The sequence below is a fragment of the Planococcus citri genome, chromosome 1, assembly GCF_950023065.1.
Source record: "Planococcus citri chromosome 1, ihPlaCitr1.1, whole genome shotgun sequence".
Taxonomy (NCBI): Eukaryota; Metazoa; Arthropoda; class Insecta; order Hemiptera; family Pseudococcidae; genus Planococcus; species Planococcus citri.
This window is the reverse complement of record NC_088677.1, coordinates 72,792,241-72,810,639: the sequence shown is the minus strand read 5'-3', so window position 1 is coordinate 72,810,639 and position 18,399 is coordinate 72,792,241. Positions and strand designations below refer to the sequence as shown.

The 18,399-nt window shown below is 34.0% G+C and overlaps 2 protein-coding genes and 1 long non-coding RNA gene across 5 annotated transcripts; all 3 read right to left on the bottom strand.

The window, feature by feature from the left end:
- Positions 1-265: 265 nt before the first annotated feature.
- On the bottom strand, positions 266-1,822 carry LOC135831320 (uncharacterized). The gene is made up of 2 exons (XR_010556177.1): positions 1,132-1,822; positions 266-729 (listed from the first exon to the last, which is right to left on the bottom strand). It is a non-coding gene; the product is annotated as an uncharacterized LOC135831320 (long non-coding RNA).
- Positions 1,823-2,794: 972 nt separating this feature from the next.
- On the bottom strand, positions 2,795-11,132 carry LOC135831264 (transient receptor potential cation channel protein painless-like). 3 transcript variants are annotated; one of them, XM_065343637.1, is made up of 2 exons: positions 10,981-11,132; positions 2,795-5,300 (listed from the first exon to the last, which is right to left on the bottom strand). In XM_065343637.1, exon 2 carries the CDS (start codon positions 5,274-5,276, stop codon positions 3,093-3,095), a length of 2,184 nt encoding a protein of 727 aa, XP_065199709.1. In that variant the 5' UTR covers positions 5,277-5,300; positions 10,981-11,132; the 3' UTR covers positions 2,795-3,092. The 3 variants fall into 3 exon arrangements, with proteins under 3 accessions (XP_065199709.1, XP_065199699.1, XP_065199714.1); XM_065343627.1 differs by lacking the exon at positions 10,981-11,132 and adding an exon at positions 9,183-9,673; XM_065343642.1 differs by lacking the exon at positions 10,981-11,132 and adding an exon at positions 9,403-9,673.
- Positions 11,133-14,079: 2,947 nt separating this feature from the next.
- On the bottom strand, positions 14,080-18,102 carry LOC135831295 (transient receptor potential cation channel protein painless-like). Its single transcript, XM_065343679.1, has 2 exons — positions 17,934-18,102; positions 14,080-16,473 (listed from the first exon to the last, which is right to left on the bottom strand). The coding sequence occupies exon 2, from the start codon at positions 15,707-15,709 to the stop codon at positions 14,159-14,161; it is 1,551 nt and encodes a 516-aa protein (XP_065199751.1). The 5' UTR covers positions 15,710-16,473; positions 17,934-18,102; the 3' UTR covers positions 14,080-14,158.
- Positions 18,103-18,399: the final 297 nt, after the last annotated feature.

The window sequence follows — 18,399 nt, the reverse complement described above, 5'->3', positions numbered from 1 at the left end:
AATTTTTTTCAATACAAAAAAATTTCTGGAGAAAATTTTGAATTATTTTGCAGTAGTAGATTTTTAAAATTCGCACCTAAAATTAGATTATTTATAGGGACACCAAAACCCCCTCACATGTTGCACAGGAGTTACGTGTATCTTCTCTAAAACTTTGACAATAGATATAAATAGACTTTAATTTAGGTATTTTCATTTTAGTCTTGAATTAAATTTTTATTTAAAATAATAATAATAATAATTGGCAGAAAGCCCTATAAATATATACCATCTAAAATTATTTTATTTGTACAAATCAATAATTAGGCATCTGTACAAAAATTCTTTCCACACAAAGTCTAGAAATAAAAACCATCAACTTGACATCGAAACATTACAAAGCGAAGAAGAATTTTTAGAACTTTCGTCAATTTTCGATACCTCGCTAATTCGCCGTAGAGATGTTAAAAACTTCAGCAAAATAACATTCAAACATTTATAATGGTCGCCTTGTGTTGATCCGTTTTTCAGGTGAAATATCTTATCTAGTACCGATTCCAGTTCTATTTTGAGATCATGTAAATCCAACGGTGCCAACGGTGGTGCTGGTGATGCTTCCTCTGATGAGGAGGAGTTGATCAGTTTTGGGACAATTTGATTATTGCTGCTTTGATCTGATAATTTGATCGATGCATCGGATTTATTCGAGCGGTACTCGCTCACATGGACGCCCATTTTGATCATTTTCATCTGCCAAGGCACAAATATTTTTAAAAAATTGGATAAGCATAATTATACCTAGGTATTTTCAATTTTACATAGATAATATACCTATTATAGCCTTAGATCTAAAGATTTGCAAGCATTATTAGGCCTTTCTTGTAGGCGAATTTTCAGACGATTTTAATGAGTTCGAATAAAATTTTGTAACGTTAAGTGAATGTTCATAAAAAATGAAAATAGGTTTTCCAAATGTTCGTATCTTTTTTATATCAGACTGTATGAAAAATCGAAAAGGTAGGTGCCAATTGAGAATCACTTAAATGTAGGTAAAATACATTATGTCTATTTTTTATGCATTTTATAGAAGTAAATATTCATAGGTAGGTAGTAGGTACTTATAAACTACCTGCAACGTATACATGAACATACCTGGAAAAGTGAACGTTCTGAAGCCGAAATTTCAGTTGAAGAATCGCATCAAATTACTCGTTCATGTAGCTATTTAAAAAAATCGCGAACTGTTCAGTAGCTTACGTAGAATTAAGGCATTACGCATTAGTCAATAACACTTTCCCATTAAAAAATTGAGATGCACGTCTTATAATGTACGAATGACGATAAACTACTGTATGAGATAAATTTTCTCAGTGTTTTCTGCCAATTTACGATGATGTAGATATTCTTGTTTTCGCTGTAGACGTGGTCACATACAAATGCATATTTACAATCAGCGTGTTAATTTGAACAGTTGATAAGTGGTAATATTTAACACGAATATAATTCGTAAAATTATCCGTCATTTATCGGTTTCTTTCTGATAATTCAGAGGCAAATAATTCTACGAATAATATTCTGTTTAACGGAGGTAAATATGGTGATAGTACACGCGTGTTGAATTCATATTTTCTTTTCCACTTTGGTGTTTTTATTTTCATTAAATACGTACCTGCCATAAAATTGACGAGAAGCTCGTCGATGTGCGCACAAATTGCAGGTTTTGATAATGAATGTGTTGCATTCTGCATTTTTTAAACGTAGAAAAATAATACCTATATGTTTTTTTTGTTTTTTTTTGAATAAATTGAAATCATTCAGTAAATTTTTATTTGTGTGATTATTTTTTAAAAATCATAATTATTGTTGAGACATTTTATCATTGGAGAAACCTCGCTTGGATTTTCAACCAACTTCACTGAGTAGGTACTTATGAAAAAAATATACGAAAGACCTTGCAAAAATTATCGCATAAATTCGAAGTTATCGTCATCGACAAATTCATTTCCTGAATAGAGAGATATGCTGTTATTAAATAAAAAATAATTTCATTCGATTTTAATTACAATAAAAAATATCCACCATTTCACTGGTGGTGGGTAATGGGTACCTACCTAGAGTCTTATCTACTATAATAACATTAAAATGATCGACGTTGCCAGATGAGTCATTATGACGTAAGTACCTAATACTTACGTAAATTAGTTATAGGTACTATCATTGCTCGTTATGTAAGGTCTCCAGCAAAAAACCCACGATTTTTTCGAAATTGTCTGCTTTTTGAGGACTCGCATCTTTCCTTCAGAGGCTGAGGGGCAACTGCAAAGCTGAAATTTTTTCTGGACGGATTTCTTCTCAAAATGAAAGTGCACACTATTTGTTCAAAAATCCTCCCACACTTTTTTTCGCAATGTAAGGTAGGTAGGTACTTTTTTTTGTGAGGTCTAATGTAGATTAAATTGAGCTATTTTTAGAAATTTTCCTGATAGGTATTTAAAACATTGACATGCAATTTTTGCAAAAATGGTGGAAGTGCTCCGATTTATTTTTAATATTAGGTATTTATGTTTGTTTTTTTCATATAAGGAGATGATATTATTTTCTTTTCTAAAACAGTTTTTTTTTCAATTTTAATGATTAATTTTTCCCAGACGGGCTGAACAGCTCACCGGGCCAGAGTTCAATGATGATGATGATGATGATTAATTTCACCAAAAAAATATATAGGTATAACTGTATAGAAAGAAGAAAGAAATGGGCATAATTATGAGGTCGATGTTAAATGGTTTTTAATGAAAAAAATGAGGAAAATTATCTGTAGGTAGCATGACAATATTATATTTTAAAATACATAAGTACTTATAAATTTTCATTCTGAGTATAAAAAATTAAAAAATACATTCACAAAATAAATTAAAAAAAAATTGAATTACAGCCTTAAAATTATGTTTTTCTTTTTTTTACATATTAATTTAATATATCTACACTTACTAGAATAATTCTATGTATCATTTGAGGTACGTAGGCACCTTAAGTACAATATTATTTAATTCGATCCTTTACCTATACAAACCTAAGGAGGGCAATTCAAAGCTAAGAAGCTAATTTTTACAAAATTATTTCATCTCTTGAGTCTTACTATTTTGTTTATTTTTCAAAATATCAACAGCATCTTCGATTATCTTGGGACAACATGTAATCTGTGCCATAATTTCACTACGATTTGGAAAGATTTTGATTTTACCATCCTGTAAGCGATACCTCAGGCAAATACATTTGTAGATAGCTTCAGTGAAAAAAGAAGTCGAGTTTTGTTTACGAGAAGTCGACGTGGTGGAGGAGGGCCCCTCAATAATGACTAGTTCAGAATACGTCCGACTTCTCTTACCAGAGTATGAGAAACGGCGATACAACCATTGACAAAGTTTATCAATGAATTTTAAAAAGCGAAGCACTCCCATACTTTCAATTTGGGCTATAAAATTAATTTGCGATGTTATCCCTATAAGTTCAGATGCGTTTTGGGTTTTCAGAGTGTCACCAAAAGCCAACCCGTTCAACAAATTGAGAAGTACGATAGATATGATGTAGGTGAATATGATCGAGCATACTTCAGCCCAAATGTTGAATTCAGTCGATGAGACTGCCGAACTGTCGAATCCGATTTTGCTCATGAGAAATGTCTTGAAGATGGACGTGGTGATGAATTTAAATTTGCTGGGCTCGACGCCACTGGCCGTTTCGGTGTCTTTGAATAGGATATAGAAGCAGAAAGCGAAGGCAATAATCATGATGGAATACAGAAATAGATATTTGAAGAAATTCACCGATACTCTTTTGAACATTTCGATATGAGTAGAAAGTACAGGATGTCGACCTATCAATAGCACCAGTTCTAACCACGAAGCCAATACCATCGCAGAAGACAGTAATGGACAGTTGCGGGCAACATACAAGAAATAGAAAGTTGACGCGAACAAACATAATTCCATCCAGTTTTCCATCGACTTGAAATACATCTTGGGTAGGTTCCAGATCTGATTCAATTCCCTGATGATAAGTGATGAGCAAGAAACAATGATCATGATATTCCAGCAGAATGAAACAGGTAACTCACAAACATTATCGAGCGAGGAGTTAATGGTTCCAGGGAAGTCATCTGTGTTGTTTCTATGAGGTGTCAGGTGAGAAATGCAAAACAGATGAGAATTAAGTAGAAACCAGTAAAGCAAGTACCACACCAAGTTAAAGTAGAAGAATATTTTAACTGTGTGCCATTTTAAGCACAGATAACTCTTTATAACTGGATGGGTGAGCAGTTTTTTAAGTCTAGAATCGTTACGCATTATCAGCACAGATTCGGATTCGCGGAAGTTTCCCTGTTTTTCTCCCCCGAACTGTTGTTTTTGTGGCATAAACAATTTGTAATCTATGGTGATCTGATAATCTGCGTGCTCAGGAGGGTAGTTATTGGATGAGATACAGCTATCTAGGTACTGTTGCAGTATTTGCGAATTGATTGATTTCAAAGGAATCGTTCCGTTTTTGTTTGCTTTGCACATGTAAGCCCCATTTTGCAAAAGCAACACTATAGCTTTTGCCTCTTGCCAAGCGACTGCGTAATGCAAAGCTGTATTCCCATTGACGTCTTCAAAATTGATATCCAATTGGTTGATTGGAACGTTGTTCAGAATATATTCTAAGCATTGATAATGATCTCGTGTTTGGCCTGGAATCTGGGATGTTTCTTTTGGTGGAAAAAACGAGTCTCTTATGGATTCACGTACTCCCTTGCCTGCTATTAAATTTTCCAAAAGTACTCTTCCCGGATAATCTTTATATTTATAGGCAATTATACCATCGAGTAAAGCAAGCAGTATGGTTTTCCGTGGACTTGCCTTTAATAGTTGTTGTCTCTTCTTGTTCTTTAGTAATGACTGCAAATGTAGGAAATTACCATGTGTGGCAGCTTTCATTAAACATGAGGTAGATTCATCCGATTCTCTCTGAAGTTGTTTCACTGATTGTCGACAGAAGTTTATGATGATTTCACGGATCCAGTCGTGTTTGAAAACCATTTCAGGCCTGCTGCATATGCTAATTGTTATATCTGTTTGATGTTGCAATCGTGCTATTAATTTCATTAATCGAGGGCTTTCTGGAGTGTCACAACCGTCGAAAGATACGCCATCATTTTTCATTTTTTCTACAATATGATTGATGTGTTTTTCGATTTCAGACATTATTTCTTCCTCGTTTTCGACTCTCGAATCCATCGTTTTCATGACCATCCGGTCCATTTTTTGATATGCGAAAGGTGTAACCTGAAAAAAATAAGTAAAATTGTGGTCATTGAGTGCATTCAAAGTTTGACTTTAAACGAACACATTTTCGGACTAAGTAATATTGTCTCGAGGTAACAACTTCAGCAGCGCATTCCTCCAAAGCTATGATACTTTGATCAAAACTGATTTCACAGTTCAAAAGGGCATTGCATTTTGAAATTTTAAAAAGTTGAAAGTTGAACTTTCAAATTAAATGTTCCAATTTCAAAATGGCACCATAAGTGGGAGCTACCATTTAAAATTCTGAAACAATTTCCGTATATGTACCTTTTGATGCTTTTTCAAAATATTTAATTTTCGAGATGGGACCTTTTAATGGAGGGGGAGCACCCTCCCCCTCAAATTTGGGGCAAAACTTGAAAAAAAAAATTGGGGCATGTGATACATCGAATTGTATGTTTTTGGTGGCACTAAACGAGAAGATGACGTCAGATCTTTAATTGGACCCCATCCATGACCTCCAGCTCCTCCCCAAATGGGATAAAAGTTTTGAAAAGTGTTTTAATTGTTCGTGTGACACTTGAAATAATATGTTTTTGGTGACGCTGAACACGAATATGAAGTGAGATTTTTGATTGGACCCTAGGGTGGTCCTTATTTATATGGTCAAAGAATTTTTTTGGGATTTTTTTGATTCCTCCCCCCCCCCAAGTTGTTCCCTTGTATGAGAAAATAAATCCCTGAAAATTTTAGCCGGATCGGATAATACATATTAACCCGTGCCGCAGAGCATCTGAAATTTTAGAACTGGTAGACCGCGTAGTCATTGTATTTTCCCAGGAGAGCTGCGCGGCGTTGTTCGTGTTTTCCCCTAACACGCATATTCTATAGTTTTATGTATGGCTGGATGTAGTGAAAAAAAATTTTTTTGACAAGAAGGTCTCCTTTGGCCCTCAAATAAAGATCCTAGACTATAATCGGCATCAGAAAATATTTTGAGGTGATTGAGATACAATTTCTGAAAAATGCTCAAAATAAACATAGAAAAATTCCAAAAATTTTTTGATTTTGAAAATGTAATACCAAAAAATGATACCAAACGATGTTAAAAGAAACTCTAAACCAGTGTTATCAATTTTAGATTGCTCCCTGATAGTTCGCAGGGGTGACATTTGTCAAAATCATGCCAAAAGGCGATGTTCCTCAAAAATTTTTATAATGAACAAATATTGCTGCAATGATGTAATCTCTATAACAGGCGGCCAATCCAAAATTGGTAACACTGGTTTGGAGTTTCTTTTGACATCGTTTGGTATCCTTTTTTTGGCATTACATTTTCAAAATTGAAAATTGTTGAATTTTTCCTATGTTGATTTTGAGCATTTTTCAGAAATTGTATCTTAATCACCTCAAAATATTTTCTGATGCCGATTATACTCTAGGATCTTTATTTGAGGGCCAACGGAGACCTTCTTATCAAAAAAAATTTTTTCACTACATCCAGCCGAACATAAAACTATGGAATATGCGTGTTGGGGGAAAACACGTACAACGCCGCACAGCTCTCGTGGGAAAATACAACGGCTACGCGGTCTACCAGTTCTAAAATTTCAGATGCTCTGCGGCACAGGTTAATATTATCCGATCCGGCTAAAATTTTCAGGGATTTATTTCCTCGTACAAGGGAACAACTTTGGGGGGAAGAATCAAAAAAATTCGAAAATTCGAAAATAAGGACCACCCTATTGGACCCCATTCACAGCCCCCAAAATTTTTTTTGGACTTCCATTGGAGGAGGTTGTAGGGGCCATGGGTGAGGTCAATTTGGAAAACTATGGCTACATTCGTGTTCAGCAATATTGAAAACTTATTATTTCATGTGTCATGTCACACAAATGAAACCATTTTTTTGACATTCCCCTCTTGAGGAGGTGCTGGGGGCCGTGGATGGGGTCCAATCAAAAATTTGACGTCGTATCCGTGTTCAGCGTCACCAAAAACATACTGTTCCATGCGTCGCAGGAACAATAAACACTTTTTTGAACTGCTGGGGCCCGTAGATGGGGTCCAATCAAAGATCTGACATCATCTTCCGTTTAGCGTCACCAAAAACATGCAATTCGATATATCGCATGCCCCAGATTTTTTTGAAAGTTTGGCCCAAGTTTGGAGGAGAGGGTGCTCCCCCTTCATTTAAAGATACCATCTCAAAAATTAAATATTTCAAAGAAGCATCAAAAGAGGTAAACCCGGGAGAGATGCCGCACCTTCAATTTTGGTATGTTGGCAACACTGATTCGAAAATCCAACGGCGTAGAAACATACCTTATACCCAACTACCTTACATGCACCAAAAATATTCCGCCGACCTAACATATTTTGGTCTGTGGAAATTCTTGAAGTTGAAAAGTGATGAATTTTTTTGAAAAATTTTCATGATTTTTAAAACAAAAATTTTCGTTCAAAATACATTCTGAAATTGGTTTTCAAATAGTCCAATGGGAAGTAAATTTAATATTATAGATTAATTTGAGCTATACAACTTTTTCAATATCAAATGATTTGTGAGATCAATTTACGAAAAATGAAAAAGTCTCAAAATGGGAGAGATGCCGCACATGTGTGGAGGGAGAGATGGCTTATGAAAATTTCATAGTTATGATAATGTTTTTCATTTTTTTAACAGAATTTTTTTACTTTGAGCTCACTAGACACATCCAACACAGAAGACTACTTTTGTGACTTCTGCTCATCTCAAATTTCAAAAAAAAATGTTCAATACGTTTTCAATTATTTACATGTGAAATTCCATAAGCCATCTTCCCATGTGGCCAAAAATAAAATTTATTTAAAAAAAAAAAATTCTGTTGAAATCATTCAAATGAAATCGTGAGTGAAGTTCTCGAACCCCCTGAAATACGCCGACTTGAACGTAAAAAACCTTTAGATTTAACAAATTAATTGACACATATGTAGATAACCCAAATACCTAGGTTAGAAACATATTAAATGATTACCAAAAAAAAAAAAATTTTCATAAAAATTGAAAAATTATTGACCAAAAAAAAATTGTTCATGGCCACAGGTACAGAACCTGTACGTAGTACTTTTCACAAAATATCAAATTTTTTGAGTCATTTTTGCCGAATTTATGACGATTCTAAGAATGGTGCGTCATCTCACCCGGGTTTACCTTACATCTAGGGAAATTTTTTCAGAATTTTTAATGGTAGCTCCCACTGACAGCGCCATTTTGAAATTGGAACTTTCAATTTGAAAGTTCAACTTTCAACTTTTGAAAAATTTAAAATGATCAAAAGGTTCAAAATGCAATGCCCTTTCAAACTGTGAAATCAGTTTTGATCAAAGTATCATAGCTTTGGAGGATGCGCTGCGGAAGTTCAATACTTACCTCGAGACAATGTACGAGTAAAAAAAAACTTCGTAAAAAAAAATTCTAAAAAAACTTCTAAAAATTTTTTGTCACGAGAAAAAATTTGTTTTTGACCTCAACTTTTAAAAATGAAACCTTCAAAGTAAACTTTTTTTCGAGAAAACTTCTTTTTAAAAAAACTTTTTCAAGAGAATCTTTTCTAATACCTAGCTATTTTTTTTTTTTTTTTTGAAAACGAAGTCATACTTATTTGTTTGTTGGTGGGAGGAGACATTTTTACACGAAAAAACTGCTGGAAAAATTCTGTTTTGTAAACAACGTTATTTTCGACCTCGATTGGAAAGAAAAGACATGGTTTAGAGAGGGAGAAAATGTGAAGACATTCAAGAGGCTCTAATTTTTGTATGCCCTGGGCCCCACCCCCACATTAGCTCTCGGGAGCACTGTCTCTTATGCATTGTTATTTGTATAAATGAAGAATAAAAATTCAATTTTAATCTTCAGTAAAAATATTAATACCTACGTACCTTGATACTAGATGTAGTTATTCTCTTGTAAGTTTCCAAAATTTTAAATACTGATTGAAGTAAAACGTTGAACAAAACTGGTATCTAGGTGCCTACATCTTCATACTTAATATCACAATGAAACTTTCACGAATGTATTGCTTTATGCTAATTAGTAGGCAAGAACTGATGGATGAATCAAAATTTCCTAGCGTGAGTGCGAAACATTTTGTGTAATTACCTATTCATCAGTTTCCGTGGAAATCTAATTTTCTTAATGAGGTACCCAATTCTATGATTCAAATCATTGTACAATCTTGGAAAACGACGTTCGGTACCTATAAGGTAACCTGACCCGTGTTGGCCATGTATGATCAGCAGCCAGTAGTTGATCACACTGCATAAAAAGTGAAGAACAATAACTTTGTAGAACATGATCTGGAATAAATCTGCCAACATTTTGTAAAGCTACGAGTAGTTTCCAAATACACTCAACGCGCACATTTTAATACAGTGTGATCAACTATACTGGCTGTTGAATCATACACTGGTCAGATTACCTTATCATGTTTGTTATTAGTTTGTTTGTAGTGACGTACATAATTTTCGTATTATTCTTCATCATATAGGTATGAGAGATGTGATGTATGTACGAGTAGGTACCTACCAAGTTGTCTTTGTCCAAATTAGCCAGAGTCAAAAAATTTAAATTTTTGGAAAATTCAAAAAGTGTATTTTGAAGAAAAAATGTCAAAAAGCGTAAATTTTTGGTGAAATAGTCAACTAGTGTCCATTTTTGGCACAATTGTCGAAAAGTGACAATTTTTGTAAAAAATGTCTTAAAGTGTACGTTTTTGGTTCGTAAAGTTGTCAGAGAATGTCAATTTTTGCCGAAATTGTCAATCAGTTCTGTTATTCTTCCCAAGATTGCAAAAAAATACTGTTTTTTCAAAAATTGTCGGAAAATTCCGGTTTTTTGTCGAAATTGTCATTTTTTGTGAGTTGACGAAAAGCTGTTACGTTTTTTCGTAATTTCTCAGAAATTAGTTTTTTGAAGAAATTCTTACAAAAATTTCCTTGAAATTTGTGTTTATTTATTTGCCAACGTCGAAAAAAAAAGTAGTACTCTTTCTGTTTCACAGTTTGCCAATCAAAAAGTCCTGTTTCTTATAAAATTGCCCACTCGCTTCTTTTTTTGTCAAATTTTATTCTTCTGCTGAATTATCTTATTTTTATTTTTATTTTTTTTTCAATTTTTATGTTTTTGAATGGAAAATGAAAACTTCTTTTTGTTTTTGAATAGAGTATAGGTATGCAAACTTCATTGAAAAGAGAATGGCAACCGTCATGTACGAAGAAATTGAAGAAAACTTTATTTTTGAAATTTTGAACAAAAAATAGGTACCAAAGGATCCAAGTTTTGGGAAAATGTAAACTTCATGAAACAAAAGCTATAAAAATTTGCTTTGAAAAAAGACATCGTGAAAAAAATTTTTATGAAAAAAAATATTCCAAAAATTGTTTGTCAAGAAACGAAATTTGTTTTTGACCTCAACTAAGTATTAAAAATTATAACTTCAAAGGAAACTTTTTTTTAAGAAAACTTTTTTCTAATAGAACTTTTCCAGAAGAAACTTCTTTAAATAACTTTTTTTTTTTTTGAAAACGAAATCATATTTATTTGTTGACGTTGAAGGGAGCATTCTTATAGGAGGAAACTTCTGGAAAAATTGTGTTTTGTAAACAACCTTATTTTCGTGTTAATGAAAAATAAAAATTCAATTTTAATCAGCAGGAAAAATGTTAGTAAGGTACGTACCTTGAAATTGGATATATCCTATTGGAAGTTCCCAAGATTTAATGCACTGATTGAAGTAGAACGTTGAACAAAACAAGTGCCTAGGTACTTAATATCACATCGAAACTTTCACAACTGCATTTGCTTGATGCTAATTTGTGAGTAATTCCACTTAGAAACAATTACCTTAATACGTGCAGAATCGATGGATGAATCAAAATTTCTTGGAGTCAATGAGAACAATTATAATTATGTACCTAATTACCTAGTCATCTAATCTGTTTCACTGAAAAAATCTCATTTTTTTAACTAGGTACCTACCCAATTCTGTAATTCAATTTACTAAACAAACTTGGAAAACGCAGTTTTGTATCATGTTAGTAATTAATTATTTTGTTATGACGTAATTTTTGTATTCTTTTTCAACATTGATGGAGAGATGTGATGCACCATCTAGAAAAAAATGTATTCCCTTGTGACCTTTGGATTTTTCAAAATCAAGAACACAATAAAACGTCATTTCAATTTTTTGATATTAGCACCTACTTGTACTTAAGGTTGAACAGCATAAAAAATTGTACGTATTGACGTAATTTTTTCTGAATTTTTGAGCTTGAATGGAGAATATCGTATTTCAACTATACCAGCTGATTTTTGATGCTTGAAAAAGTGAGAGCACTGATCTTCATCCCCTCTCCCATCGTCAAGTAGTTCCACAAACTGGTTAAAGTTAAACAGTATCATTTATATTTTTAAGTTGACCCTGCTTTAACTTTACGATATTGCAATTTTCCTCCAATACGTGAGCGTCCATATCTCCCATGTAAATAAATACACTTTCCAAACTAATGTTTGCGCATTTCTTTATCTTTAATCAAGGTCTAGATATTTGATAAAAAAAACATTTTTCTGAATCTTCGTCTCAAAGCAAAAAAAGCTTGACGATCTGATTTATTTTCAATTTCACAACACTAAATTATTCGTGCCTACATATTGTGCAATTAATGCAGCCAACACTAGGTAATTATTAAGAAGGAAAATTAGTCGTAAGTTATGCACTTGAAACATTGAAAATCGGGCAAAATAAAGAGCGTATAATTTGAAAATGATTTTTTTTGCGAAACAATCCAGATATCGCTATGAATTTTTGAAATAGAGCAAAACCGATCATTTTCATCACTTTGACTGCCTCTCCTGACCACAAAAACAACTCAAATTTAAAAAACTCACGGTGATTTTTGTTTTAGTGTCTAAACTATCGATTAAGTGCATTTCCAATCCAAAGACAAAAAAAAAGTTAGGTACCTAATAATTTTTGCCCAGTGTTATTTATGTAGAGACTAGAGAGTGGAATTATTTTCATTTCTAAAACTGTTTTTTTTTTTTCAATTCTGTGATTTATTTTAAAAAAAAGAAGAAATGGATATATGAGGTTGATGTTTAATGATTTTTAATGAAAAAAAAAAAGATAAAATCTGTAGCACGATAATTCTAATTTTAAAATATACGTAGGTATAGGTACGTAAATATTAATTCTGAGTGCAAAAAAGTAAATAGTACATTCACAAAATAAATTTAAAAAAAAATTGAACTAGGGGTAACGGCCCAGTTTTTTTTACCCTCTCTAGTTTTTTTTACCCCCCAAGAATTTTCTGAAAAATAAGCCACCAAAGTCATGAATCGAATTGAAAACCATATCAACATGTTTTGTGGTTCTTTTGGAACACAATGCCCTTGAAAAACTGCATTTTCCATTTAATCTTCATGGTTCAGGGGACTTTGAAAAATGTGATGTGAATTTTAGTCGATTTTCTTGACAAAATTTTAAAAAAGTGTGTTTTGATTTTAAGGATTGGACGCACTAATTTCCATCAAAATGAGTTCATGAGTACATCGCTGAATTCTACACGCTCTGGTCTATTAGATGAGCTGGTTAGTTTTCATCAAAATTGTTTTCTAAACATTTTTAGAGGGGGTAAAAAAATAGGGAACGATTCAAGCCCAGTTTTCTATTTTTTTTACCGGGTAAAAAAATAGAAAATCCATAGTAATTTTTGTTCTCTAATTTTTTTACCCCCTACTATTTTCAGAATTTTTGCTCGCTGAAGACCGTTTAAGGGCGTGATATAAATTTTATTCATTTTTGGGGAAGTTTTCAATGTATGGCTCTGAACTTTTGTAAATAATATTGTCTAAAAAACACTTTCTACAGTTGATTACATCAATGTAAATAATCAACCAAAAAAATTGAATAAAATATGATTGATACCCCTCTAATAAAGGTTGTCTGTGAAAGCAAACAAAACAAAAACGGGTACAAAATTGAAGACCTTAAGTATAGCAATAACATGGAAACAGAAAATCGTAGCAGGAACTTTCACCATCTATATCCGCAAAAAATGTCTAAAAAATAGTTTCTTGTGAAACAATGCGTTCATCTGGTGGTCCAGGAATTTTAGAGTCCAAAAATACGTGTATTAAATTTTTTTGTTGAAAATTTGCACAAATAATCTTTATAAATTCTCAATTTTATTCTCAATTAAGTTTTCAAGCAATGAATACACTAATGATAACGGAAAGGACACTTTTTGGCATGATTAATTAATAATTTGTCAGGAAACGTTGAATCTATATTGCTACTATTGAAAACACAGAAAAAATTGGGGGGTAAAAAAAATAGCGAACGGGGGTAAACGAAATAGCGAATGGGGGTAAAAAAAATTGCGAACTCGTTTTTTTGCAAAAAAAAAATTTTTCTGGCGAGCCTAATGAAATTAAACTTTTGGCAAACACTGAATCTTGTCAACGAATGTTTGCTGATTTCAATGCGCTTTTCAGTTTTTCTCTAGCTTCATTAGGTCAGAAGAAATTTCAAGATATGTCCTTAGGGGGGTAAAAGAATAGGGCCGTTACCCCTACAGCCTTAAAATTATGTTTGGCTGTACATTTTTACATAAGAATAATTTATCTTAACTGAGAATTCTTGACCCATTAGCTGCATAGACCACACGAGGAGGGTAATGGAAACATTAGTTTATATATGACCACGTCGGAACTTTTTTCCCCGAGAGTAATGTTAGTACATTCACAAAATAAATTAAAAAAAAATTGAACTACAGCTTTCAGGTTACGTTTTTATAGTTATTACAAGTATAATTTATCTACACCGAGAATTCTATCATTTCAGGTAGGTAAGTACCTACCATAAGTATTTAATTTGATCCTTTAGCTGCACAGACCTCAAGGAAGGGTAATAAAGGTCACAGCTAATTTTTGTTTTAATTTCTTGAAGTATGTTCTCACAAAATTCATCCAACTCTTGACCCTCACGGCTTTGTTTATTTTTCAAAATATCAACAGCCTTTTCAATTATCTTGGGATCACAAATTATCTGATTCAGAAGTTCATGATTTGGAAAAATTTTGATTTTACCATCCTCCAAAGTATAACTCAGGCAAATGCGGTTATAGATAGTTTCAGTGAAAGACAGAGCCGAATTTTGTTTACCAGAAGTCGACGTGGTGGAGGAAGGCTCCTCAATAATGACTCGTTCAAAATACTTCCGACTTCTTTTACCAAAGGAAGAGAAACAGAAACAAAACCAATGACAAAGTTTATCAATGAATTTGAAAAAGGGTAACACTGTCATACTTTCAATTTGAGCTATAAAATTAATTCGGGATTTTATCCCTATAAGTTCAGATGCGTGTTGGGTTTTCAGAGTGTCACCAAAAGCCAACCCGTTCAACAGATTGAGAAGTACGATAGATATGATGTAGGTGAATATGATCGAGCATACATCAGCCCAAATGTTTAATTCATTCGATGTGACTGCCGACTTATCGAATCCAAGTTTGCTCCTGGCAAATGTCTCGATGATGGACGTGATGAGGAAATGGAATTTGCTAGACTGACTGTTGGCAGTTTTTGCATCTGTGAATATGATATAGAAGCTGAAAGCGAAGGCAATAATCATGATGGAATACAGAAATAGGTATTTGAAGAAATTCACTGATACTGTTCTGAACATTTCAATATGAGTGGAAAGTAGAGGATGCCGACCAATCAATAGCACCAGTTCTAACCACGAAACCAATACCATCGCAGATGCCAATACTGGATTGCCGTGTGAACCGTACAAGAAATAGAAAGTTGATGCGAACAAACATAATTCCACCCAGTTTTCTTTAAATTTGAAATACGTCATTGGCAGATTCCAGCCATGATTCAATTTCCTGACAATAAGTGTTGAGCAAGAAATAATGATCAAGATTTGCCAGTAGCAAGAAACAGGTAATTTACAAACATTATCAAACGAGGAGTTAATGGTTCCGTGGATGCCATCGGTGTTGTACTTTTCAAGAGATGCCTGATGAGAAATGCAAATAAGATGAGAATTAAGTAAAAACCAGTAAAGGAAGTACCACATCAAGTTCAAGTAGAAGAATATTTTAACTTTGTGCCATTTTAAACAAAGATAACTCGTTATAACTGGATGACTGAGCAGATTATTGAATCTGGAATTTTTAAGAATGATCAGCAAAGGTTCGGTTTCGCACACGTTTTCCTGTTTTTCTCCCCCATACTGTTGTTTTTGTGGCATAAACAATTTGAAATCTATGGTGATCTGATAATCTGTGTGCTCAGGAGGGTAATTATTGGATGAGATACAGCTGTCTAGGTACTGTTGCAGTATTTGCGAATTGATTGATTTCAAAGGAATCGTTCCGTTTTTGTTTGCTTTGCACATACAAGCACCATTTTGCAAAAGCAACACAATAGCTTTTGCCTCTTGCCAAGCGACTGCGTAATGCAAAGCTGTATTCCCATTGACGTCTTCAAAATTGATATCCAATTGGTTGATTGGAACGTTGTTCAGAATATATTCTAAGCATTGATAATGATCTGGTGTTTGTCCTGGAAACTCGAAGGTTTCTTCTGGTGGAAAAAACAAGTCTCTCTTATGGATTCACGTACTCCCTTTCCTGCTATTATATTTTCCAAAAGTACTCTGCCTGGATATTGTTCATATTTATAAGCAATCATACCATCGAGTAAAGCAAGGAGTATAGTTTTCCGTGGAGCTGCAATATCTGCATTTAATTGTTCTTTCTCCTCATTCTTTAGTAGTGTCTGCAAATCCAGGAAATTACCATGTCTGGCAGCTTTCATTGTGGACGTGGTAGATTCATCCGATTCTCCCTGCAGTTGTTTCGCTGTTTGCGGGAAAAAGTTTGTGATGATTTCACGAATCCAGTTGTGTTTGAAAACCATTTCAGGTCTGCTGCATATGCTAATTGTTATATCTGTTTGATGTTGCAATCGTGCTATTAATTTCATTAATCGAGGGCTTTCGGGAGTGTCACAACCGTCGAAAGATATGCCATCATTTTTCATTTTTTCTACTATATGATTGATGTGTTTTTCGATTTCTGACATTATTTCTTCCTCGTCTTCGACTCTTGAATCCATCGTTTTCATGTCCACCGGGTCCATTTTTCAATATACGAGAACCTGAAAAAAATTCGTAAAACTGTGGTCATTGTGTGCATTCAAGGTTGACTTGAAACGAAGGCATTTTCGGACTAATTTTAGGGTTCGGGTGTTGCGATGAAACTCTCGACTTTAAAAAACCTGCAAACCATTTTACTACTTATTTTTGCGAATTCATTAACTGTCAGAACAGCAACTGAATTTCTGACCTTTCTCAGCTACTTTTTGTACCGATGTATTTCCATATTATTATGAAGACGTGAGTTCGTTAAGCTGACGATATAATAGGTAAACACTTGTTCCCCCATAAAACCTCAAAAAGTACCATCCACAAGGACAAACCTTCAATTGAGTGATTGGTAGGCACTCATTGCTGCTCCGAAAATTTTACATTCTTGATTGACGTCCTCTTTTTGTTTCAAATTACCAATAAAAATTCATGTATTTTGTCATGTTTTTTTCTGTCAAATTTGCCGGAGTTAATAGTATATTACGTGACAGGAGCGTTACTGTCCAATAGCGCAGGCAATATGCAATTTGACCCGAACATAATTACAAACAAAGGTTTTTTTGGTGAATATTCTCTAGGGTGGTGTGCTGAATAACATACTAAAAGTCCTCGCCCCTACCCCACGAGCTAACCCCCCACAGTGGATCAAAGCCCCCCAAAATTGGTTTTTCATCAAGAACTCCTGAAATATTGAATTTTGAGTAAAATGAGCCCAGTAATCATTTCATCTCCTCCCCAATACCTATCAAATGAGCTATCGACCAACTCCCTAGCCTCAAGGGGGGTGGCGCTACGACCCTCAAAGTGATGTGATTTCAATAATTTTACATTTTATGATTTGGGACTTGTAACCTGTTCTAATTGATATAATGAAGTCAAACTTGGGGAATGGGATTCTTTTGGGAGCTAGAGTTCACCTCTGGAGTGGGGAGGGTCAAAGTTGAAAATTATGGAAAGGTCATTTTTTTGGAGGGGCATAACATGACCCCAAATGGATGAAAAGGGTCCAAAATCATACCATCGGACAGTACCCTATCTGTGATCAACATATCCAAATTTTTGCTTCCTAGGTCATCCCCACTCCTTTTAAGATGGAAAAAACCGATAATATGGGCAAAATAAGGGGATTTTTAGCTTAATTCTGCTTTAAATGGGGTGGGGATGACCTAGGAACCGTTTGTATCAATCAGTTTCTAGCGTATTTGATAGTTTCCTAGTTTCTTTCAGAGTTTTACGGGGAGAGTTAGCTGGCGAGTTTGTTGTTAGCATCTCTCTCAACATGTAAAAAAAAAAACTTCAAAAAAAAACATGGTTTAAAGAGGGAGGGGATGTGAAAGACATTCAAGAGAGCCTCATTTTTTTCGCCCTGGACCCCACATTAGCTGGAAGCACGGTCTCTTATGCATTATTATTTGTGTAAATGAAGAATAAAAATTCAATTTTAATCTTAAGACTAAATGTTAGTACGTACCTTGAAATTGGATATATCTTATCGGGAGTTACCGGCATTTAATGCACTGATTGAAGTAGAACGTTGAACAAAACAGGTACCTAGGTACTTAATATCACATCGAAACGTTCACGAGTGTATTGTTTAACTACACTTGAAAACAATACGTGCAGAACCGATGAACCGATGAACCGATGAATGATTCAAAGTTTCCTAGAGCCAGCAATGAGAACAATTCCATGTACTAAGTATCTATTTATCTAAACTGTTTCCGTGTTAAAATCTCCATTACCTATCTAGTATGATTCAGTTAATGCCTACACATGAATTGAATCGGTGAGAACAGAAAGGGACCAAGTCACATTTTCGGAAATTTTTTTTCACGGATATGAGGGTTTCAAAGTACGGTGGATCGACTGGTGATGTCAGATTTCCGCAAAACTGCCGGGAAAGTGGTATTTGGGTGTAGAAAAAGGGCGGATCCGCA

Excerpts from the sequence above, each read along its gene's own strand:
- LOC135831264 (XM_065343637.1), bottom strand. The coding sequence starts at position 5,276 with ATGGACCGGATGGTCATGAAAACGATGGATTCGAGAGTCGAAAACGAG.
- LOC135831295 (XM_065343679.1), bottom strand. The coding sequence starts at position 15,709 with ATGTGCAAAGCAAACAAAAACGGAACGATTCCTTTGAAATCAATCAAT.